General features: G+C 62.8%; 1 protein-coding gene across 2 annotated transcripts; it reads left to right on the top strand.

Annotated features, from left to right (window-relative positions):
- Positions 1-478: 478 nt before the first annotated feature.
- NCS1 (neuronal calcium sensor 1) lies at positions 479-22,493 on the top strand. Of its 2 annotated transcripts, XR_015260716.1 has the most exons (9): positions 479-755; positions 14,057-14,081; positions 15,276-15,414; positions 15,908-15,986; positions 16,125-16,213; positions 16,507-16,584; positions 16,965-17,081; positions 17,755-18,158; positions 19,084-22,493. XR_015260716.1 is itself a non-coding variant. In XM_086763752.1 (8 exons), exons 1-7 carry the CDS (start codon positions 692-694, stop codon positions 17,061-17,063), a joined length of 573 nt encoding a protein of 190 aa, XP_086619878.1. In that variant the 5' UTR covers positions 479-691; the 3' UTR covers positions 17,064-17,081; positions 17,755-22,493. The 2 variants fall into 2 exon arrangements, 1 of the variants encoding a protein (XP_086619878.1); XM_086763752.1 differs by having other exon boundaries at positions 17,755-22,493.
- The last annotated feature ends 2,059 nt before the right edge of the window (positions 22,494-24,552 follow it).

Raw genomic sequence — 24,552 nt, 5'->3', positions numbered from 1 at the left:
AAAGATGCTTCTGCCCCCGAAGGTGCTGGTGTCCCACCAAGGTCACCCCCGTCCCCAGACCCTGGGCTCCAGGCTTTGCTCCAGGCTCCGTGTCCCCACTGTCAGCCCTCCTCTGCCCCCATTCCCCTCCCCCTCAAAATCCCACTTCCCCACGTTTTCCCCGCTGATCCCTGCGGGTGGGGCATCCCCGTGCCGCAGGCCGGTCTGAGCTGCCTCTCCCACCCGAGACCCCCGCGGTTTTGGGTCGCCGGGGCCGTGCCGGAGCCCACCCCCTGCTTCTCTCCTCCCCTCCATCCCGCGGGGCGGGGCGAGCCGCCCTCCCCCCAGCCCCCCCCGCCCGGCTCCGCGGCGGAGGGCGGGGAAGGGTGCGTGTAACCGGGGCCACGCACACCCACACCCACGCACACGCAGGGCGGCCCCGCAGCGCCGCGCCGCTCGTCTTTGCGGCCGAGCCCCGGCAACAAAGATCCCCCCCCCACACACACACACCCCCCCCCCCCAACCTCCGCACCCCCCTCACCCCTTCCCCGCCTTCTCCCGCTCGGCCGCGCGGCGCTGCCCGGCCCCCCCCGCGGGATGTAGCCGGGCCGGGAGCTGCCACCGCGCTCCCCCCCCCTCCCCGTCCCCTGTCCCCCCGTCCCTCCATGTCCCCGCAGTGAGGCGGTGGGCGCTGCGGGCTCTGCCGGCCACCATGGGGAAATCCAACAGCAAGTTGAAGCCTGAAGTTGTGGAGGAGCTGACCAGGAAAACGTACTGTGAGTAAATTTAGGGGCGGGGAGGGGGGGGATGCTGGGGTCCCGTCCCCCCCCGGCACGGTGCTGGCCCTGGGCTCCAGCTCTCCCCGGTGCCCCCCGGTCCCCCCGCACCGGCGGCGCGGGGCTGTGAGCGCTGCGGGCATCGGCGCGGCCGGGGCCGCTCCCCGGGGCCGGGCTTTGTTGTAGGAATCCCGAGATCGGCCTGGGAGGCTGGAAAAAAACAACCCCGCAAGGCAGCGGAGACAAGGCGAGGGGCAGGGAGCGGGACAAACGCTCGGGTTTCTTACCAAACCGACCCTCCGTGGCCTGTGCCTGAGCCTCCGGTAACCGCGGGGCGAGGGCCGCATCCCCCCCCCCCCCCGGCTGCGCCCACCCGGGGCGGCTCATTTTCCTGTCCTGACCCCTCCCGGCCCTGCTCGGAGCATCCTCGCTCCCGGTTCCGCTGCCCGGTGGGTACCCAGGGACCGGCCGCGGTGCTGGTCCTCCCCTCGCTGGAAGGGAGCCGAACCGTCTGGGTGGCCCTCAAAGTTTGGGGGCGTTAGTCGGTGGGGTTTCCTTTGTTGTTGTGCTCTGAAGTGGAGAGAAGAGCCCAGCACCAGTTCGGTATTTTTCTATGAGTATCTCGGTATCAGTTTAATAACCTGCTTTTCTGAGTGAGTGGCTTTCCCGTCTGAACCTCCGCCGTAATCTTATTAACGTGCCGAGTGCCTGAGCCGTCCAGCTTTAGCAAAATCAGGGGGTTTTGTTGTTTTTGGTTTTGTGTTGTTTTTTTTTTTTCCCCAAAGGATGCACAAAGGAAACAAAGGCTTTGGTGGTTCAAGTTTGCCTCTCCGCTCGCAGGTCGGAGATATTCCCCCCTTTGCTTCGCCAGAGAACCGCTAACGTGCGGCAGACCTGCGAGCTCTCCCCGCTGTCGCTGCTGCAGTCCCACGGCAGCGCTTACCCAAAAAGGCAATAGATTAGGATGCAGCAAGTTCTCCCATATGGAGAAGAGGCGATACTGGTGCATTGCACAACCCCGCACGCGGGGTTGCTCGCGCTCGTGGTGGCACAGCCGGGAGGAGGGCAGGTTGCGGAGGGCGCATCCGCATAGCCGAACCGTGAGTGATGGTGGGAGAGGTTGGGGTAGCCCCCCTGGGCTTCCTCAAAATGGCTGGGGGAGAAGAAATGGTGGGAACGTGGCGGTGCTGGCTGGGTGCGGACCCCGGCTGGAGCTGGAGCTGAGCCCTGGGTTTTGATGTGCTCGCTGCAGCTGTGACCCACGGCAGGTGCAGCCGCGCTGGGCCAGGTACGCTTATCGCCGTGCTGCAGTCGCCTGCTTGGTTTGCGGCCGCTGCGACGATCCGAGCTCCGACAGAGAGGGATCTGGGAAGAGCCAGCCCCCGTGTAGCCTCGTCTGCTGGTGATCTCCTGCGCGCTGGGCTTTGTGCGTCCCGGGGTGGCTCTGCGCAGGGAAGGTGCTGAACCCCGATGGGGCGCACTGACAGCAGTGCCCCGTGTCTCGCTGCACCTGATGCCAAGCACAGTGCTGGTGAAAGCATCGTCTGCGGGCACAGGGATGTCTCTCTTGCTGGGTGAAGCCAGCAGAGGGTCGTTGCCTTTTGCATCACTTTATTCCCAACTTTCTGCTCCTCTCTCTCAGGTGCCCTTCCCTTTCCACAGCACCCCCTCCAAAAAAGACCCCCATCCTCTGATCGCTCCCTCGGTGAGTTCCCGGCCTGCCTGGGCTTTTGCCTGCCCGTTCCGGGCCTCTCGCTGCCTCTTTTGCGATGTGCTCCAGAGCCGTGTGCCCGCAGCAGCAGCACCCAGGCAGCCGTTCCGTGGGGCAGCACGTGGCCCTTCGAGGGGCCGGAGCCCGGCACAGCGTCCCAACCGCAGCACGCGGCCGGCGGTGCGATGCCTGTAAGAGAGAGCCGTTGCTAATACCGGGCTCTGTTTGTTGATCTCTGTTCATCCAACCTCTTGTCTCTGGGATTAATTACTTTTGCTGAGCGTTTCTGCCCCTTTTCTGCAGCTGTCAAGGCGAGCGCGCGTTCCCTTGTCTGGCCAAGCACTTCACAGGGCCCTCCCAGGCACGGCTGGGAGCCTCTGCTTTGTCTTCAGACCCTGGGAGATTGGGAAGATATTAATTTCCTTCTGCGTTTCAGGGAATTCAGGCAGAGGAGGTGCAGGTAGGGCGCAGGGTTGCGCTGGGTGGGGTGGGAGGGGCTGATCCAGAGCCCCGCGCCGTGGCTCGCGGACCAGCTCGAGTCGTACCCTCGAATCCGTGGCACGTTCAAGAATTTCTGGGGATCTGCTTGGGGGAGGTTTTCCTCCACAGCACGGTGGTCTTTCGGCGTCTTTCTGGCAGACTGGCAATGACCATCCTTCGGAGAGCATCCCAGGCACGCAGCGCCATTCCATGCTGGCTGCCGCCTTGCCGAGCGGGTGCTGGCGCTGCCGTGCCTGGTGCTGGTTCTGCTCCTGCACATCTGGGTAGGTGCCTCCGGGAGCCCATAACTGGCAGCTAACGACAGGGATCCGCTTTTGACCGGGGAAGGTTTCTGTGGCAGCGTGACCCCTGGCTGTGGTACGTGGAGGGTTTCTCCCGTGATGGGATTTCCTTCCGTTGTGTCATTTTCTGTTTGTGCGATTTGCAAACGTAACGAAGCAAATAACAGAAAGCCCTGTCTTGGTTCTGCAGGAGACTTCACCCGTGTCCCTGCCCCACGTGGCTTTTCTGCCGATTTGTCACATCTACGGGACTACAGAGCACGCACAGCCCGTGCCACATCCCCTCGGTGCTCTTCCAATGCTTGGTGTCTTCTTGCGTCCCCTGTCCCCTCTGGTCTCTCCGTCTCCTATTTGTGGCATTTCTCTGGCCACGCCTCAGTTGCAGCAATGCTGGGGTGGCGGGAGCAGCCGGGAGAGGAGCGTGGGACCGCTCGCGTGCCAGGGCAATGGTTGTGCCGAGGATGCTGGCGTCGGCGGCCTCCACGAGATGCGAGAATTGTTTTACTGCGGGTATTCAGCGCGGATTATCCTAGGTCCTGCTGGGAACTGGACACGGAAGCTCAGGAGCCTGGAAACCTCGTCTCTTGGCTCCTCTCCCCACTCCGCTCCTGACTTACAGTGCTGGGGGCCAGCTTTTAATGGCAGCTGGGCACCTAAAGGCCCTGGAGGACATCCGAGGGCTTCTTCGAAGTGCCGGCTGCCCAAGCCCTGTGGATTTGGCCCCATCACCGTGTGCCTTTCCGTGTCTCCGGGCGCCCGAGCGCCCAGCCATACCTGGCAGTGCCAAGCTCGCCCGGCTGCCAGGCGCTGGCCGGGAGAGCCCGGCCGCGGGGCGCGGATTTAACCTTGCTCAGAGGCCAGGCTGGAGGCGCGTGGGAGCGTGCGGGAGAAGCCAACGCTGAGTGATAATAATCATGAATAATAAATTATGTAATTCTTTGTACTTCCATAGAGCCCTTCATCCAAAAGCTCTTAAAGTGCCTTATAATCTTTAATTTATTAATCCTCCAAGGTTGAGGTACCTTGGAGATGCAGTTTTGGCTCCTGTGTGTTTTGTCCCGGGAGGTGATAACACCCGAGAGTCAAAGGAATCACGTCCCTCCCGGGATTGCATCCGCCGGCCCCTCACCCGCGGGGATTTAAGCCTGGGCTTAACTTGGGCCAGGTGCTCGCGGCTCGGGGCCGCGGTGGGATTTGGGATTGCGCTGCAGAGCCTCGCGGGGCTGCGCTGGGAGGGTTCTGCTAAGCTGGAGAATTGAGGAGGTCCTGGGGTATCGCTGCGCCCCGCAGCCTGCGCGAGGTTGTGTAAAGCGCACGTGTGGAGCTGTGGGCCCAGAACGTGTGCGGTGGGTGGCGATGCCTTGACGTGAACTGGGAGAGAAACGGGGAGAGAAATGCAGCGCTGAGCGTTCCTGCTTGCAGCAGCGCTCTCGGGCCAGTCCAGCCACAGCATCGGCAATGCTTAAAATCATTAAACAGCCTTAAAAATATGAGGTTGTTCCAGAAAAGCACATTTTCGCTCTTTTTAAAAATTCATTTGGGGGGGAGTTGGGTTTCAGGGTTTACTTTTCGTCACTCTTTCCCATCTCCAGAACTACTAACGCTGTATTTTTTTTCAATACCAGCTGCAACAGCCCTGCAGCCAGGCACACTTGGAGCCATGTCGCTGCAGCGGCGTCACCGCCGGGACCGGGTGCCGGGTCGGGACAGTGCTCCCGGTGCTCCGGAGGCCACGGACCTCCATCCGGGGAAGGCTTGGCTCCGGGGAAGGCGTGGGAGCTGCGGCGAGGGTGCCCAAACGAGGCCTGGGCTGCGGGGTGGGCGTGGGGAGAGGAAGATGCTCTTTTCCCAAGAACCGCATCCCACCCACTGTGATCTGTTTTGTGGATTTTAAACTCGCTGTGGCATCATCGTTTTCTGCTCTTTTACAATAAGCCGCAAAATTGGCTCTGTTGCTCGCCAGTAATGCACTGAATTAACGGGCATTATTTTCAGAGCAAACTACAAACATATTGATTTGTTGTTACGGGGGTACGCGGTAGTGGGTTGAATTCTGCGGGAAAGGAAAGAAAATTCTCCAGTTGCAGCAGTTTTCAGCCAGGAAAAAGGGTCGGCTCCTGGCCGGCGGACACAGGGATGGGGCTGTGCTTCGTCGTGCCGCCCCGGTGCCGAGGTGATGGGCAGAGCAGAGGAGGGACCTCGGTAGCTCCCCGCTGCTGGTTTATTTTTAGCCTCCGCAGAGTTTGGCCCCGGGTGCTGGGATTCCCTGCCAGGTTGGTTCGTGTGGAAATCCCTCCTGTTGCTCGTCCGGCAGAAACGACCTGGCAAGCTGGCCAGGTGGTCACGCTCCCGTTATCCCTCGGTGGCAAATGATAGGTGACATCCCTAAAGAGAGGAGCCCCTTGCCTCTGCTGCTCCCGCCACGTACCCCTTGGCTCTGCTCGACCCTGCAAGCACCTGCGGCCGTGGGCAGAGAGCCGATGGGCAGGATCCCACCCTGGGGTGGGAGCCCTGTGGGACCTTCTGGGAGAGGGGCAGGGTGGCACGGGGCACCAGGCGCCCGCCCGTGTGTAAAGCTGAGGCTGGGCTGCTGCTGGCCAGCTGACCTGGCGAGCGTGCCTGCCTGCTCCGAGTGCTCTCGGCGTGTAATAGGATCTGCAGGAGCCCAAAAGGGAAGTTTTGGGCCTGGGATGTCTCCAGAGGGCTGTGGTTGTCTGGAGGCATCTCAGATCTCATGTACGGGCATCCCAGGCGCGCACGGAGCTGGTGCTCCGCAGGTAGATGCAAGCAAAGCAAGTTTGGGGGGATAAGAAGCAAGTTTTGGGGTGTCCCTGTGGTGCTTGCAGTGCTGGGGTGGAAGGGGAAGAGGAAGAGGGGACCGCGGGCCCCAAGGGTTCCCTCTGCGGCTGAGCAGAGCGGCCGTCCCCGCCGGCCACCCTCACGCCGCTGCCTGCTGCTGCTCCGGGATCGGAAGAATCGCGTTTCATTTATCCCCTGACACGTTAATGGATCTGCTTAACCACTCTCCCGACCTTTGCTGCTGCTGCTATAATTAAGGTTGTGAAACAAGAAGCTCTGAAGGCATCAAAGGGAGCGGCTGCTTCAGGGAGGAGCCCGCGGACGCGCTCGCTCCGTTATCGGGGTGACATTTGTGGGGTTGCTTTGTTCCTCCCTCTGCTCCTCGCCCTCCTGGGTCTTCGAGGGAGCTGGGTGGGCAGGGAGCCAGGGCCTGTGCCCCGCACCCCTGCCTGCCTCAGGGGTAGGAGTGGCCGCGGGATGCTCAGCCCAGGACATGGTGACCACCACCGTGGTTCCTCGGTGGTCACTGCTGCAGGTTGCCCAGCCGGGCGGTGCCGGCACGGGGCTTGGCCCCCGCACATCCCGCACGTTGTTCTCCCTTCAAGGCAGGTTTTTGGTTTCTGCATGGAAGGAGGGCTGCCTGTGCTTCATCCACCCGTGTTTCTCCAGCATCTCTTGGTCAATGCCAGACCCCGTGGAGATGCCCTGCACTACCCCCGTGGAGGAGTGGGTGCTCAGTGCCTCCAGCACCCTCCGTTTCGGCAGCCCTGGGCGAGGTGGAGGGGGCAGAGGCGGCCCCGCTGCCATTGAAGCTTTGCCCTGAGGCATCCTCCTGCCCATCCACCCCCTTCCCTTGGCTCCAGGGTCTGATGGCTGAGTCACAGAGACGTCCCTTCCCCTGCCCGCGCTGGGTCCGGAGGGGTTTTCTCCTCTGCCCGGGGCAGGAATTGCTCCATGGATTGGGGGCTCCAGGCCGTGCCCAAATCCTCATGACCAGCGGGAGGATGGAGCAGGGGGACAGGACACAGCTGCTCCATCCCCGCTCCCGGCAGCACTGGGGATGCTCTGTCGCGCCGTGGGGCATCGCTGCGTCGGCTCTCGGGGGGACCGGGATTGAATCCAGCCCGGGACAGACCTGCCGCAGGCTCCAGCTCCCGCTGTGGGAGCGTTCGGTCCGATTCGTTAGTTCCCAAATGAAGGCACTGTCCTGCCCTTCCTCTGCTGCCTTTGCTGCAAAGAGTGACTGCTGCTTTTTCCCTGGACCCAATTTCCAAAGCCTAATGCCAGGTCCTTAAATATTTAATAAAGTCTAAAGAGGATTTTAACTGCATATTGGCTTTCCTGTTGGTACCAGCCCCGGGGGAGATGAGAACAGAGCTGCTGGTGGACCTGTTTATCCAGTCTGCGAGCAAGCAGACCGCTGATGGCAACCGCCGGCGAGAGGAGTGCCAAACGCACAGGCAGTTCTCTCCGCGCATCGCTTCGTATCTCGGCGGTAACAAATGACACCGTAACAGCGTCGGGCTCGTGCTCCCAAAGTCTCGGAGGCTCCCGGACCCGCCGCGATGCTGGCGATGTCTGCGTCTGGTGGGGAGAGGAGCCAAACTGCGCGAGCGCACGGGGAGACGGGCAAGCTGGGATGGGGACGTTCTGCTTCCGCAGGTAGGCAGCTCTGGCTGGGCCGGCGGCCTCGCGGTGAGGCTGCTCCGGCCTCCCTTTGCAGTGGGATGCTGCAGGGATGGGTACCCGCAGGGAGACAACCTTGGCATGGGGACACCCCCGGCACACGGGCGATGCGGCACCGCCGGGGCGCGCGGGGCTGGGCTGGGGACACGGTGGTTCGGGCGAGCTGCCGCAGGTCGTCTCAGGGAGCAAAAGAAAATGTCCTCGGGCAGGCTCTTGCCGCGGCTGTTTCCATAGAGGGTGGCCCTGGTGGGTTTTGCCGGGGTCGTGTTGTAACACAGCTTCCCCAAAGCCGCCCCGGAGCAGGAGCCAACCCCCAGGGCAGTGGGGTGGAGCCCTGACGGAGGGCAGGAGGACCACGAGCTCTGTAATGTTTAACCAGGACGTTGGTTCCGTATTTCAACCTGAATTTTAATGAAACCGAGTCGTCAGGGCCGAGCAACCCACATTTCCAAAGCGCTGACGTGTGGCATCATCGAATGGGGACCTGGGTGAGCTCCAAGATGAGGTACTGGACGATGCTGGGGGAGCACTGAGCCCACGTCAGCCTGGGGGGGGTTTTCTCCCCTTCCCCACCCCGCAGCGCAGCTCCCGCAGGCGCTGGGCTCCGTGCCGGGGTGCTGGTGCCGGAGCCGGGGGGAGCCTTGTGCCCGCGCTCCGGCCATCCTCACAGACCGGCGGGTGCTTGTCCCGCTTCTGGCCTGCACAAAGCCACCCAACGGTCCAGGCTGCCGGAGATCATCCCGGAAAGCAGGCGGCGGGTCCTGCCCGTGGGGCACCGTGCCACTTCCCGCGGGGACGTGCCCACCCTGCGTCACAGGGGTGCTGGGTCCCTCTGTGCCCACCGGTGGGACCTTCTCAGCTCCGTATTCGCAGGAGCAAGGCGTGAAGTCCGCACCCCGTATCCGTTGGGACTGCTGTCCCAAGCCCTGCGGTCGGTCTGCGGGGAACAATTCTGCAGTGGGCCTTTGTTCGGGCTGGGATGCTGAACCCCAAAAATCTGAGTCCCAGGGCAAGGAGTGAAATCCGAGCGAGCGCACGGGCTGCTGAGCTCCGTCGCCCGCTCAGTGGGGAGAAGGAGGGAGTTCGTGGTTGGTCAATATTAACGTTGTGGTGATGTTGAGGTGGAGTTTGCGGCAGTTTTGTGTTCAGACAATTCTCAAATCCGTGTTTGGCAGGGGTGCAGCGTGGTGGGCGTGAGTTTTGGGGTGCGCGGGGTTCGCCCCAGAGCTCCCTGGTATTTCACACGTGAGGGGCGATGAGCGCGTGTGTCGGCACCCCGGCCATTTCTGCGGCAGCATCTGCACCGGGTTCGCGTATGAGCACCCAGCTGATGCGCGCACGGTCGATTTACATCTGGGCGCCCAGTTGGTTTATGCATGGGTGCCCCCGTTACCTCGCGCATGGGTGCCCCGTCGTTTTGCACCGGATCGCACACCGGTCTGCACCTGAGCACCCCGTTAGTTGGTGCATGGGTGCCCAGTTAATGGGTGCACATGCCCCCAGTCAGTTCCTGCCCGAGCATCCAATTAATTTATGCATGAGCACCTGATCCCCTCACACCTGAGCACCCAATTAGTACATGCACAAGTGTGTTATCTACTAATTACACTAATATACGCATGACTGTCCAATTAGTTCGTGCAGGAGTGCCCAGTGAATTTACGCATGAGTGCTCAATTAGTCCGTGCATCAGCGCCCGATAAATTAATGAGTGCCCAAAAATTTATGCATGAGCACCCAGCTGCTTCGTGCATGAGCTCCCCTTTTGTTCACGCATGAGCACCGGCGGAGTCATGCATGGGCACCCAATTAGTTCACCTGGAAGCACCCAGATAATTTATGCACGAGTGCCCAATTAGTCCACGCATGATCACCCAATTTATTTTTGCATGGGTGCCCATCCAGCTCAGGCATGGGTGCCCAGTTAGTGTGTGCACCATGCTCTGTTAATTCATGCCTGAGCACCCACTTTGCTCGCGTGGCAGCACCCGCTCTGCACACACGTGGGTGCCCAGTCTGCCCCTGACTGGGCGCCGCGCTCAGCATCCGCAGCAGCTTTGGGCAGCCCCAAACCCGGAGGGAAGCCCCGGCGAGGGGCGATGTGCCGGATCCCGTGGACCGGGATGCGTGGGGACCTGTGGGGTCCCTGGGAAGGAGCCGCTGCGGTGGGTCCCTGGGGAAATAAACGCTGCAGGACCCACGCCGCCATGGCAGGGTGATGCTGGACCAGTCGCCCGTGGGTTGGCAGCAGAGCCGACGGCCTGGCAGAGGAACCGCTCTGTGCCTGGAAATAATTAACCTCGGTTTTCCTCGTAGGGCGGCAGTGCCTGTGGCCCCGCGGGATCAAGGTGCTGTGGTGCGGCCGGAGCGAGGGGGGACGCGCGGGGGGCTCGGCGGAGACTGGCTGCTGCGCGGGGTCGGAGCTTGTGGAGCCTTTGGGTGCCTGAGGACGGCACACGGGACGGGGCTGAGCGTCCACGCTCCTGCTCCGGATCCAACCCTGTGGCTGCGGCTAAACCCCTGCCCGCGCGCAGACAGGGGAGGCGATGGCTGCGGGGCGGGAGGGCAGCACAAAAAAAAGCCCCGTGGGGCTGGAGCGTCGTGTCATCTCGTGCATCCCACCGTGGCCAGGGGTCCCCAAACCATTCCGAATCCGACCACCTCTCCTGCTCCCCATCCCCACCGTGGTCCAGCGAGCAACAAGCTCCCCGCGGGCACTGCGAGGGACGGGGATTCGCAGCCCTGGCTCCCTCCTCTCCTCGCTGCCTGGCAAACACAAATTAACGAGCTCGAGCACTGATGAACCAGAGCTGTTTCTTGCTGCAGTGGCAGCTGGGTGGTGGGAAGAGAGGGGGCACGCGAAGGGCGGGTGGTGACGGAGCTGTCAGCCCTCGCCTGTGCCGGAGGGATTGATGGGAAGGTGGGGGTAGAGGGTTTGGGGTACCGGTAGCTGGGAGGAGGGGCTGGGGGCTGCGTGACTCTCCATCGGGGAGCCTCTGCCCCTCTGCGCTGCGTGGGACGCATGGCCGAAACCCTCCTGAGATGGGACGGGGACGGAGCGGCGAGCGCTGCGAAGGGCCAGCCTGTGGCCGTGGCTCGGCCGTGCAGGGCATCTCCTGCGCCGCTCTGGGGCGACTGCCTGTGGTGCGGGCCCTGTGCTCGGCGTTTCCCCGCGCTTTGCCAAGAGCAGCAGGAACAAAGATGCCGCCGGTACGAGCTGCCGCACGGTGTCGTGCATACGGGAGGGCGTCCGCAGCGCGTAGCCGGGGCTCCCGGCGCTGCGATGCCTCTCACCGTGTTGCGGTTCGTGATGAATGCTGATACCTTGCCTTTATTTAGCGCCTTTCATCCCCAAGGATCCCGGGGCACGCTGCATCCACTAACAAGCTGCTGCGTCTGCTATTTATAGCCGTCCCCACGGCGGCTGCGGGAGCGATGGTCTGTGGGGAGCACAGCACGGAGACTGAGCCCGGCCCCGCTCCGGTGGGATGCTGCAGTGGGGCTGCTGTGGGTCATCCCCTCGTCCTTGAGCGCTGGGGGTCAAACCTGGCCTGGGTTTATAGCACTGCGAATTGATTTGCCTTGGCTCAGCATCGTGCCGTGATCGATGCTGGGGGAGGGAAATGCAGCAGCCGCCGCCGCACGGGTACTTTCTGTGAGCTCGGCGGGGCTCGGCGTGCCGGGGAGGATGGATCCGGGAGGCGAAGGGACAGCCCTGTCCCTGTCCCCAGCCCCAGGGGGGGCGGCTCAGCCCGACCAGGAGAGTGGCGTGTCCCCAAGGCTTCCGTGGTCCCTGCTGCGGGGACGGGCATTCACATCCCTAGTCAGTGCCGCTCACGGTGTCGACATCCAGCGAGGTCGGAGCGGCTGGGAAGCGGCAGCCGCAAAGTCATCGTCTGTGTCGGGTCGGTAACTGCAGACACGGGGAGGCGGGTACCCGCTCAGCCCCAGGTTGCCCGGCTGCAGCGATGCTGGGCTCGGGGCCGTGGTGTTTCCCTGCCCTGGGAACGCTCTTCCCCGGGGAGAGAGAAGATTCGGTGGCACCGGAGGGACGCACCCAGAGGTGGGTGGTTTTCCCAGGGCTGGGAGATAAGGCCGTGCTCCCACACCAAGGCAAACCCCACAGCTTCCCCTCGCGCCCGGGCCGGAGGAAGGGCACGGGTGCCAGCGCCCTGGAGGAGGGATGTGGCTTTGCACAGCTCCGTTCCAAGGCTGCATGGGAACAAATCCCACCTGCCGGTTTTTGGGCTGGCACCTGAACGGTCCCCTCCATCGGAAAAGCCTCTCCAGGGAGCATAACGCATCCCTCCTGCTCCGTCCCTCCCCTACCGCCCCAGCCCGAGCGTGTCGTTACCAGCATTTCTCCTGTACTAAAAAAAGCCCAGATTTCTTAATTGTTTCCTGCTGCAGTTGAAAGGCAGCTCCCGGGCCCGAAATAGCACGCTGGGGGAAACACAGCCGAACCACGGAGAGAGCAGAAGGCGACTGGCCTGGAGAGGCTGAGCCAAGTCCCGACCACAGCCCCGGGCTGCTGCCGTCACCCCTTTCGCCTGCACCCAGGGCTGCCCAAAATCCTGCCGCTCACCCTCCTCCTCCTCCTCCTCCCGCCTTCATCTTGTGCCCGCGGGTGGTGTGGGCTGCAGAACTGGTACCCAGGGCATCCTCCGGGCGCCCGCGGGATGGGTGTCCTGGCTGGGTCGGGATGCTGGTGGGGAACGTGTGCGGAGAAGCCTGCTTCTGTGGGCGACGTCGCTCAGCATCTCACTGTTGGAAAGATGTTTCCCTGCAGCCCTTTTTTGGGGAACGGGGAGTCCTTCGGGACTGGCATGACTGTTGGGTTTGCCTGCCCCAGCTCCGCCGCTGGGTGCGACGTCTCCTTCCCGGTCCCTCCTGCCACGGGACCTCTGTCTTTTCCCCGTCTGCTCTCCTCCTGCCAGGCAGCCCTGCCAAAACCCCCCTCCAAATCCCTCCTGCGGCACAGCCGAAGCCCCGGCATCCTTCAGACTGGGTGCCGAGCATTCCCGCACCCACCTCCCCGCTCCATCCTGGGTGCTGCTGTCTGTAGACACCCCGCGGTGCTACGGTGGGTGCTCTGCCGTCCCGGCATGGCCGGTCCCGGCTCTCTGCCCCTTGCCGAGCCCTTCCCAGGGGGTTTGCAGGCTCTGTCCCTCTGAGCCAGGATGGAGGGATCCTCTGTATGCGCAGGGACAGCCTCAGGCGCAGCAATTCGTGCCGCTGGGACGTGGGAGCCAGCACCCGGCCGGCTGCGGGGTTGGGGCTGGCGTTGCCTCCCGGCCGCCCCACTGCCAGCCCTCGCCTTCTGCGCTCTGCGCCTTCTGCCAGGCACCTTATAAATCTTTCTGATGGGAAATTGCTTTCTTTTATTTGCCATCCGAGGTAATTGGCATCTGTGGCTGTGTCTGGGGTCTCTATTTTTATCAGCCGTTTGCACATTGCCACATCTCCGCTCCACCTCGTTCTCCCGGCGCGTTTCGGACCCGTTGCTTTTTTATTATTATTTAGATGCACGATGCAAAGGAGATGACTAACGAGGGAGGGCTGTGCCCCACCGTGGTTGCCTGCTAGCGCCGGGCTCCCCGCTGGCTGTCCCGCAGCGGGACACGCAGGGACAGACACCAGCGCCCTGCCCCGTCGGGCTCCCCAGCATCCCGCATCCCGTCGGAGCCCTTCCTCTGCTGAGCACGTTTGCCATCTCAGCAGCTGTCCCCCGGCTGGGGACGCTCGGGGTTGCCAACACGCGCCATTTCCTAGCTTGTCACCTTTTTGGAGATTCTCTGGAGCCTGGTAAAGCTTCTCAGGGCCCTGGCCTGGGTTTGACGATGTTTCTCCGTGTGGTTCAGAGGCAGCTGGTACCCGGGGGGCTGCGCCCATGCCTGTGTTCATTGTGTCGGTGTCGGGGCCGGGTGGGTGCCTTACCCAAGCCACCCTCAGACAGATGTTTGGGCAGATGTTTCCAGGGATGTCTTGGCTCTGAGGAGGCAGCAGGACAGGGCCAGATCGTCCCCAGGCGCGAACCAGCCTGGCCCCTGCGTGGTCCACAGCATCCTGCAGTGCTGACCTGGCAACATGTTTGGTGGGCTCCTCAGTTTTGGGGCCGGAGGGACGCCGGTGCCTGCAGCCCCAGCCCCGCTGCACCTCGAAAGCAGCCGCTCGCATGCGGGTAACGCAGGGCAGCGTGCGGAGCGAGCGAGCGAGCCCTGGGGCATCCCCCCAAAAGGGAAATCACTTATGCGAAGTGCAAAACGCCAGCCGGCACTGGGAAAGCGCTAAATTCCTTTTTTCTTCTCTGTTTTCTCTTGCAGTTACGGAGAAGGAGGTGCAGCAGTGGTGAGTGTCCGGCGTGGCGGTGAGCTGGTGGGCGAGGGGGTGGGAGCCGCCGGCTGTGCAGAGCATCGGGGGCAGGAGGGTGCCCCTGTTTTGGGGTGCAGGTGTTAGCTCATAGAGGGAAGACAGAAAATAGAGGGTTTTTTCCCTGCACACCTTGTGCACGGAGGCTGGCAGGGGCCGGGGCTGTGATGCCACGCCGGCAGCGCACTCTCGTCCCATCCCCTCCGCCCCACCGAACGCGACGCCCTAGAAAAGCCACCACTTCCCTTTCATCTTCCTGTCCCACCAGTCAGGGTTTGCTTTCTTTATCTCTTTCTCTCATCCTTCGCCTCGCACCCCGATGAGTCATAGCTGCCGCTGCGTGAAAAAGATGTCACCGGCGCTTAAGTTTCCCACCTCGCCACCCCCTTCCCCTCCTCCCCCAGCCCTCGGCCCGCTGCGACGGGTGCCTGACAGATCTGGGCGACGCGTTGCGTAACGTTCACGCACCCCTGCGCGGTCCCACCTGCTCCCCACACCCATGGAGCCAGCGAGCCCTTGCACTTCGCGGCGTCCAGGTCCAGCCCGGAGCTGGGACCGAGAGCTTTGGGGGTTTTGGGAGATGCTCTCGGCCATGCCAAGGAGATGTCGCGGTCCACGGTGCTGGGGCTGCATTTCGGATGCTCCGCTCCACCCAGCTGTTGGTTTTTTCCCAGGGCGTGGTGACGGGACCCGCGCGCCGAGGGATGGGTTGCGGGGCTGTGCCAGCGGTGGAGGGCGGGGGAGCTCCGGCCTTGGGGTGAAGCTTTCCCTTTGCAGCTACTGGCTCGGGAGCCACGTGCACCCAGAGATCTGAGCGAGGGGTAGGCACGCTCGTCTGCGGGGCCCGTGATGGCTTTGGGGCCGAGCGGGGTGTCACCTGCCCTGGCACCTCTGCCCGCAGCGTGGCCGTGCTGGCTGACTCTGTGCAGCGGGTTTTTTGTTGTAAAGGGGGTTTAAAAATCCCTCCCGGGTGCTCCTGGCTGGGCAGCAGGTCCCTGTCCCCTCCAGGCTGACGTTCAACATCAGCCCGGTTGTGGCTGGGAGGTTGCGGGCGGGCGATGGGAGCGACGCAGAGAGCACCCGGGGACAGCCCCGTCCTGGCTCCCCAGGGCCCGGGGGGCTGCGTTCGGTGGGGGGAGTCGCCCTGTGCCCATCCTCTGCCCCTCTCCGCAGGTACAAGGGCTTTATCAAGGACTGCCCCAGCGGGCAGCTGGATGCCGCCGGCTTCCAGAAGATCTATAAGCAGTTCTTCCCCTTCGGCGACCCAACCAAATTCGCCACCTTTGTTTTCAATGTCTTCGATGAAAACAAAGTAAGCCTGCGAGGCGGGGGCACGGTCCGGGGAGGTGGGGGCTGGGCCCGTGGCGATGGTGGGATGGGTCCATTATGTGGCTGCGCGGCACTGGAAAAGCAAAATATTCCAGCGCTTCCTGGGGCGTGAAATGAAAGTGGTGCAGCGTCAGCGAGCGAGCCCCCGCGCTTATTTCAGTCTGTGAGAGTCAGATGGGAAAAGGCAACGAAGTGGGGAGCAAGAGAGGAGAAACGTGATGTTTCGGTGCCGCTGACAAAAGCCCACCTGCGCGGTGACCCCGCGCTCCGGGCTGGTTCCCGCTGGGATGCTTGCCAGCAGGTTGGGCACAGGGGCTGGACCACTCTGCGGGAGATGAACGTGCATCGCTCCTCCCTCCTCGTCGCCTTTTTGGATGTTGTCCCTAAGAGCCCCTGACATCAGGCACGCGTGGGCGGGGGTGACTGCGGGGCAGGGGTGACAGCAGCACCCTCACCTCCTCCTTCTCCCCACCCAGGATGGGAGGATCGAGTTTTCGGAGTTTATCCAGGCGCTGTCGGTCACCTCCCGAGGGACGCTGGACGAGAAGCTGAGGTGTAAGTGCTCCCTGCGCGACGCTGGTGGGCTTAAGCCCCACGGAGGGGTTGGGGGGGCGGCAGGGGGGTGATGACAAGACGCGTGTCTGGTGGCGGGGTCCGTGGTCCCAAGCAGCTCGGCGTTGCTCTGGCTTGCAGGGGCGTTCAAGCTGTATGACTTGGACAACGACGGGTACATCACCAGGAACGAGATGCTGGACATTGTGGATGCGATTTATCAGATGGTGGTAAGCGGTGGGGGGTGGAGGGCAGTGTAGGGTGGGCAGCCCCTGGGGGTCCCTGCTGGGCTGGGCTCTGCAGGGAGGATGCTGAAACGACCCTGATTCCCTCCCTGGGCTTTTTTGGTGGGGGGTTGTGGCCGTTGCGGCCGGGGCAGGGTCCAGGTCTGGCCACTGAGGATGACTCCGGCTCTCCGTGCCCTGGCCTGGCTTGGGGAGGGGCAGGGACAAAACGTAGGTCCTCGCCCGGGGAGGGAAGGGCACAAATGAGTGCGTGACCGGGTCCCATCCCGGCACCGCAGGGAAACACGGTGGAGCTTCCCGAGGAGGAGAACACGCCGGAGAAGAGGGTGGATCGGATTTTCGCCATGATGGACAAGGTGAGGATGCTCAAGTGTCTTTTTTTCCCCTGGGACCAAGGGATTTAGGAGGCAGTGGTGGCCACATCCTGGCTCTTGCAGGTGCCTCTTTCCCCCATGACTACAAGGTCTCGGCTGCCGCTGGGCTCGCTGCAGACCCCCACATCCCTCTGGGATCCCCCTATTCATTTTGGGGTCCCTGAGATGTCATTGCTCCCTCCATGGCACCCCTCCCCAGTTGCAGGTGTGGGCAGTTTGATGGGGAAACCGGGTCTGTGGCAGCGGAAGGAGGCTCAGGTGGCTGCGTGGGACGGCACGGGTGCTGCCGGGGCCCCGGGGTGCTCGGTCGCGGGGCGCTCGGCAGGGCGAGGCGGCACTGCGACGACGGGGGTGTTTTGCAGAACGCGGATGGGAAGCTGACGCTGCAGGAGTTTCAGGAGGGCTCCAAGGCCGACCCCTCCATCGTGCAGGCGCTCTCCCTCTATGACGGGCTCGTATAGTCCCGGGGCCGAGCGGCGGTGAGTGCGGCGTGGCGGGGGGGGGCAGGGGTGCTCCATCTCCCACCCACCTGATGCCGTTCCCACCTTCCCGAGGGGCGGGCGGCTGGTTCTCCTACGCTAAAGCATCAAAGCATGGGTGTCCCCACCAAAATCCGACTGCGGGGGGAGCGTTGCCCCCGTACTGCTGAGTTTCTCCCAGTCCCCCCTGTCCCACAGAGTGCCACCCATGGGGTTTGTCCGCGGCACAACTCACGCGCTCGCCTGCAGACACGGCTGCAGAGGATGCAGGGAGGCAGCTGTCGTGCTGGGGGCGTGGGGATGCTCTGGAGAAATATTATATTAAATGTTTTATTTATATTATATCTTATTATACTCGGCACTGGAGCTGGCAGGGTTTGGCACAGCGGTGCTGGGGACGCTGTGGTCCACAGCATCCCGGGGGTGCTGGGCTGAGCATCCCGCGGTCCTCGCCGTGCCCCACGGGGCTGTGCAGAGGTGTCTCGTGGGGTGATTTTGGTGGCAGTGTCTGACCGTGGGTTGTAGTGGGGTTTTTTTTTAACACCGCTGGAGTTTTGAGCTTTTCGACATCTTTATTGTGTTTCCAGCTTTGCCCTTCCAGCTGCGCGAGGTGGCCGCAGGACTTTCTGCGTCCTTCTCTCCTGATTTTCTTCCTCCCCACCCTCTCCTGCAGATGCCTGGGGGAAGCCGCTCTCCGTGCCATCCGACCACCACCACGCGAAGCTTGCCTGTCCCTCTCGGCCTTCCTTTCCGTTCTGCAAGCAAAGGATGCCCTCGAAGCGCGAGCTCACTCCCCCTCTCTGCACTCTGAACCAGCCGCTGCCATTTGCCAACTTCTGCTTTTTCCAAAAAAAAAAAAAAAACCGACAAAAACCCTGCGACAGACCCCGGTCTGAGCGGCAGCGAACACCCGAGACTTCAGGGCCGGGGGACGGGGTTGAGCATCCCTGAAGGCAGAGCCCTCCCTGGCCTCCTCGCCCCCTTTTGCTCCCCCTTTCCTACGTTTTCGGATGGGACTGCGGATGCACCGGCGTGGTCCTCTCCCGGGAACCGGCCGGCTGGAGACGGAGCCCAAAGGTACCGGGGGGCCGCGCGCCCCGGGGTGCTGCCCGCGCGGGGCGGCCGGGGAGCCGAGGCGGCAGCGGCGATTGGGAGCACGGTCCTGGCATCACCTGCAATGCCACCGGCAGCCCGGCCTAGCTCACTAGGGATATATATTATTATATTATTATTTTAATTTTTTTTTTTTTTGTGAGACAGTATTGTGCTTTTTTTTTTCCCCCTTTGGTGGAAAAAAGTGAGGCTTTTTTTTTTTATATGCCTGTCTCGACGATCAACACCCTTATTTATTTGTTGTAAACGTTGCTGCTGTGTTCAGTCTCTCGTGTGTGTGTGTCCCACCACCCAGGTGATGATGTGTAAGGTTTACATCCTCCTACGCCGTTGCGGGGCACCGCGAGCCTGCAATAACAATGAAGCCAAAAATCTGCCTTCCCCCCTCTCCTCCCACCCCCCGTATCCCATGGCCTGGCTGCTGTTTGAAGGGGGTGCTGTAGCTTCTTTTCCTCTTCCCGTTCCCCTGTTTCCTGCTTTTTTTCCGTTCACCCTTCCCTTTGCCAGCTCAGCCCAGGCTCCGAGCAGACCAAACCTGCTCCGTCCCTCGGGCAGGGCGAGGAAACCGCCAGGCACCAGAACGTCCTTATTTCCTTTTTTTTTTTTTTTTAATTTTCTCACTGCATGAAAAAGCATTAATGGAGCTGAGAGTTGGATTTTGCTTCCAAGCAAATATTCCTGTAATATTTTCTGGTTTGCCAATGGTGGGCAGGTCTATTTGCACCCCAGGGTGGTGGCTGGGAGTTCGCCCCCGTGCCAGCGGGGCCAGGGGAGCAGAGGGGACGCGCGTGGGGCCGGCTTGCTCTGTCCCCTCCGTCCTGGCTGTGGGGTGCTGGGCTGGAAGACATGGAGCTCGGGGTGTCTCCTTATCCCCTTGCTCCTTGTTTAGGACACGGGAGGTTCCGCTGTAAATGGCGAATGTGGCCCCAAAGCGGAGCCGCTTGCGCCCGCGCCGTGGGGCTCCTCGGGAGGAGAGGGCTGGGGAAACGCAGCTGGAGAAATCCAAGTGCGGGGCTTGGGAACGGCCCCCCGGTCACCAGCGGAGCCTGTGGGGCCTCTCCATCACCCACCACTGCTCCGGGCTCAGCCTGACTGGGACACGCACCGTGGGACACGCACCGTGGGACGCAGCCGGCGTCCCCACTGGAGGACGAGCGTTCCGTGGACGCTGCCGCAGCTCCGTTTCCATTCGCCTTGGCCCCTGCCCTGGGGAGGAGAGGTTGCCCCCTCCTGGGGAGCAAAGCGCAAGATGCCCGCGGGACCCCTAATGCCAGCCGGGGTGCAAACCCCTCCTGCGCTGGCGCGGTTCGTTTCTGGCCCCGGGCGCTCACCCCTCCATCCCCTGCATGCCCGCAGCTCCCGCGGCCGAGCCCAGCCAGTCACTGCGGCGTCGGGAGGTGATGGCTGGAGGTGGAGGACGTTCTCTCTGGTGTCCCGAGGTGCAGGAGAGGAGCCGGTGGCCAGCGGGGTCTGAGTCCTCCCCGCCTGGCAGGGACAGGCTCCGGCCAAGCGATGCTGGTACTCTGCTGTGCAGCCCCGCTCCCCAGTTTCGGGGCTGTGTGCTGGCGGCGATTTTTGACACCCGTAAAAAACCGCCCTTCCCCATCCCCGAGGAGACCGACCGCACGTCCACGTGCAATATTCCTGCCTCTTCTGCAGTTCCTACCCCTAAGGGTGCCCGTGTTTCATTGCGGGGGGCTCCTGGAGGGCGTCACCTTGCTCCCTCCCGTGGAAACTCCTTTTCCTTGATGCTTTGTGGCCAAAACGCAGCTCTCGGGTAGATCTTTGCAGTGCCTCCAACTTCTCTAACGCTCGTTTGCCAGCCTGGCCCCTTCCCGGTGCCAGTCGATGTTCCCAATGAATGTGACGCTGCTGTGATCGCCTCTGCCGATAAATAACAGACCCCACGGCGTTTGGTGTAATTCCCAGGCGAAGGCAAACCTCGTTGCTGTGACACTTTTTCCTGAAAGGCTTTTAACTTTCAGAGGGCCTGCCATGCTTCAAGCTCCATCAGTGGGTCTGTGGTCCCTGTCACGGGGGGGCTGAGGGACCGGCGTCGGCTTGGGAGAGCTTCAGACCCCAGAAATCCCGAAATTCAGCGTCCACCAGGCCAGTGCTGCCATTGCTGCCAGCAACCTCCCGCTGCCGCAGGCGGGCTCGGGGATGGAGCACAGTGCCTCGTCCTCCCTCGCCGCTTGTTAAATATTTGCAGATTACTTAAAAAAAAAAAAAAAGATAAAAAAAAGGAAAAAAGGTTTTCAAAATCTCCATGCTGGCTGTGAGGACCCTGCTGGTTTGTTGGCGACGGGGAGTTTTCCCGGGGAGAGGCCCCTCTGCAGCGCCGGGGCTGGCTCTGGTCCTGGGTCGCGGTGTGGGGTTTGCCCTGCCCGGCTCCTGGCGTGCTGAGCATCCCCGGGCAAATAATTTTGGCCCCGGTATTCCCCCCTGGCTGCGGATTTGGGATCCTGGCTTGGATGCTTCTACCGTCCCTTCGGGGAGCACCGATGGCCCCCAGCTCCTGAGCATCGCCAGGATCTGCAGGTTCTTGGTACAGCTGAAAACAGGGCTTGGAGCATCTCACGCTCGGAAACGTTGGCCTTAACCTCCTCGTGCCTCAGCTTCCCCATCAGTGAAGCGGCCTGGGTGAGCCATCCGCTCTCCAGAGAGCGATCCTGGGTGCTGGGTACGGCTCACGGCTGCGACCACACAGGTTTGGCAGGACCCCCCGAGCATCAGGCACGTGCGGAGCACAGGAGCGGGGTGTGAACCGCTGGGTCGGAGCTTACATCAGCCAATAATTAATTTCGGACTTTTTTTTGCACCTGCTTGTCGTTAGAAGCGAACAGCCGACAGGACCCGATTTGTCCCTGCTTGCCCGTCGTTCCACATGCCTGTCAGGAATCCAGCCGGCTGCAGCCCTGGCGATGGGAAGGGGTCCCGAGGCGCAGCCGGGCAGAGGCGAGGGTCCGGCCCCGGCGACTGCAGCGCGTGTCCCCCCTCCACCTCTCATCTGTCCCCGTGGGTGTTGCCCCATTAAAATGCCGTGTCTGTGTGTTCCTTTCTTTTCATTTTTCTGTTCGTGTGCTGACTGTTGCTGCTTTGTACCTGTCTTTCCGTGAGCACTGGGGCTGGGCTGGGCTGTTTCCTCCGGAGCGTGGACCTGGGAGAAGCTCTGGGGGCAGATTCTTCCCCAGCCTCCCATCCCAAACTGGGACCCGAGAGAGAGAAGCGAAGCGGGACTTTTCCTCCGCAGCAGCTCTTTAATTGCTCTGATTTGTAACGAGGCCGGGCAGCGCTCCCCACTGGGTTCGTGGAGGGGGGGTGTTTGCTCATGGGGGACCCCAGGCCCCCTTTGTGACGGGTACCAGCTGCGTCTCACCCAACTGCGCAGAAGCGGGTGCCTGTGGGTTCCTGCTTCCCGTGCCATCCGGACACCGCATCTCAGTTGGATGGGGGGGCTGAGGCTGTGGGACCCCTGTCCCAGAGCCACACTCCCCCCTGAGCGGGCAGGGATGCAAGTGAACATCTGCACTACCCCAGGGGTGGAAAGGTCCTGGGGTGTGGGGCTGAGCCCCCTTGGAGCACAGCTGGCGTCAATGCAGGGCCTGGCACAGCATGGGGGCAGCTGAAATCGCTGGCAGAGCTGCCCCCTTCCCATGTATTTGGGGTCGAGGGGGTTTGGATGGGATGGGTGGGTGACTCGCAGCCAGCTCGCTGTCCCACTGTCCCGTCGCTCCCAACCCCAGGGTGAACGTGGGGATCCGGGGCATTTGGAGAGGTCATCAGCCACCCCTCCCTCCCGGGGGCATTGGCGAGGAGGGGACCGGCCGGGGTGGTGGTCGGCGGGGCAGGAGCGAGGGCTGGGGACAAAGGAGGGAGCTGATGGCCCCGGTCCCGCAGCATGGGGGTCACCTCGCAGAGCGGTTTTGGGGTCTCGGTCACAGGCGCCAGCCCCAGCTGCTCCAGCGGCGCGGCGGGAAAGCCGTCCTTCCCTTCTCTCTCTCTGCTTCTGCAGCCACCGGTGCGGGGTTGGGGGCCACGTCCCATGGGATCCCTGCGCAAGGGGGCACCCGAATCCCCCGGGCTGAGAAGCAGCAGGTCCAGCAAAGAGCCTTGTTTGTAAAGACAAAGCCTGTTTGTGCGTCCGTGCCGGTGTCTCGGCTTGCATGCCCCGCTGCCTTGTCTTGAGATGAATTCAAGAGCAAACCAAGCAACTGAAACCGTTAAAAAGAAAAGAGAACAAAACCGAACCCAGGAACTCTGTGACAGTGGAAATAAAAGCTTAATGACAGTAATGAAGCACCCGTGGTCTGTGATGCGCTGCGGGGTCTGTGGGGGGAAGACGGGCAGGCTCGGGGGGCGTGGGTCGGGTTTGTCACCGCCTGCAGCCCCTGGAGCTGCCCCCGCGCTCAGCGGGGCCAGGAGCTGGGCTGGGGGTCAGGGGGTGCTGAGTGCCCCGAGCGCGGGGATGCGGTGGCACCGGCAGCGAGCGGTGCCCGGGCTGCGCCGGCGTGGCTGCAGACAGGGATGCACCGAGCCGTGTTGGCAAGAAGGCGGCTGAGATGCCAGGCAGCCGTGGGGCACCATTCCCACGCACTGTCATGAGCTGCCTGGTCTCAGCTGCAGGCCAGGGACACATCAGGGACCATTCACAACTCCTTCCACCTCCCTTTACCCAGACACAGCTTTTGTTCCACCAGGTCCTACCCCTCCCCGGCGCGCGCATCCTTTCCTCTATTTCTCTTTCATAGCAGAGCCACTTGCAGCCGCGCGGTGCCCGCCTGCACCGTCCCTGTCTCCTCCGAGCCCCTTTGTCGATGCAGCGAGCTGGGAGCCGTTGAGTCACTTCTGGCACACAACGGCTGCCAGGGATCTTGATATTAATATCTCATAATTGTGCCTCGCAGCCCGTAACGGCCGTGCCCCCTGGCAGCCCCCCCCGTGGCTGGCAGGGCAAGCAGGGGGCTCACAGCCTGGATGAGGCTTTTCACGTGCGGCGCGGTCACCTCTGCCATTCTGCCCTGCCAAGTCTTCCGGAAACGAGCGCCGCGAGGCCTCCCTGCCAGCCCATCTTCGTTTGTCTGCTCTCCTAACGAGGCTGACTAATTATTTTTTCAGGAGGCCAGGGGAGATGCCCTAGCTGTCTAAACAAGGAGGCTGTGTTTGCACAGGGGGGTTTTGTTCGGAGGTGCCTCGTGCCAGCCCATGGTGGGGGGCACCCAGGGATTTATCCCCCGTGCCGGGGACAGGCGCAGGCTCCAAACCACAGTGGTTACCCGGAGGCTGTGCCTGGCTGTGCTTTAACCCAGCAAGGAAGGGGTTAAAGCCCGGTTAGTGCAGGTCTTCCTGGAACTGGGAGCACTGGTGGGTGTGGGAAGGGCTGGCTGGGATTGATTTGGTGACGGGGAGAAGCTGTGGGGGTTTCCTGGTGCCAGCAGCGTTGGAGAGAGGTGCTTCCAGTTGGTGTGCAGGGTTGGTGGCTGGGGGTGCTCTGTGGTCGATTTGGTGGGGCTGTGGGGTGGGGAGACCCCCCCCGAGCTTGCACTGAGTGTGGGGCTTGGGGGTGCAAAGCCTGGGGGGCACAAGGGGCTGCGTGCAAGCCTACAGCCCTGGCTGGGGGACAGGAGGGGGGCACAGCTCACGGCTCAGCCCCGTCTCCTCTGCCCTGCTGCAAGGAGGGGGCGGTCCCTGGCCCAGCCCAGGCTTGTGGGGGCGTGTGGGGCAGGGGGGTGCACAGGAGGGTCCTGCTGTCCCGTGTGTGGGGACGTGGGGTGGGTGGTCCCAGGTCTCCTCCAGCCCCTGTGTCTGGAGGAGCGGGGCTGGGGCTGGTGAGGCGCTGGGGCCGGAGGAGGGATGCTCGGCCCGGGGCAGGATTTGTCCCTGGGTCACAGCCTCACCTGCAGCGGGCCCTTGGCCGCAGCCTCTCGCAGGGTCCCGCTGGAGGGGAGTTGAGCAAGAGCGCAGCATCCCCGCGCAGCGGCCGTGGGCTCAGCGCCGCTCCAGGGCAGCCAGGAAAGGCCCCGCAGCCCCCGGCCAGCGCTGCGGGCCAAGGGCTGCCTGTCCCGGCCAAGGGCTGTGATTCCCAGCCCTTCTCCCGGCTCTGGCTCTGTCCACGCTTTGTGTGGCTGTTTGCTCCCCGTTTCCGGGACAGCTGCACTGGGCGCCCCCCCATCCCAGAGCCCTTTGTGCCCCCCCACAGCCCCACTGCAGACCTCTATTCTGGGGAGACCCCTTTGCCTGGCAGAAGGGGGGTTGCTTCTTCGGGGTCGCTTTGGCACTGGCTTGCCTTCCCCCCCCCACTGTGGGTTTGGCAGAGTTTCGTCCCAGGCACTCAGCTGCGAGCCCCCGTGTCCTCCCC

The sequence above is a fragment of the Chlamydotis macqueenii genome, chromosome 20 (assembly GCF_036417535.1).
Source record: "Chlamydotis macqueenii isolate bChlMac1 chromosome 20, bChlMac1.mat, whole genome shotgun sequence".
NCBI lineage: Eukaryota > Metazoa > Chordata > Aves > Otidiformes > Otididae > Chlamydotis > Chlamydotis macqueenii.
Note: the sequence above shows the minus strand (reverse complement) of the source record. Positions and strands in the feature narration are given on the sequence as shown.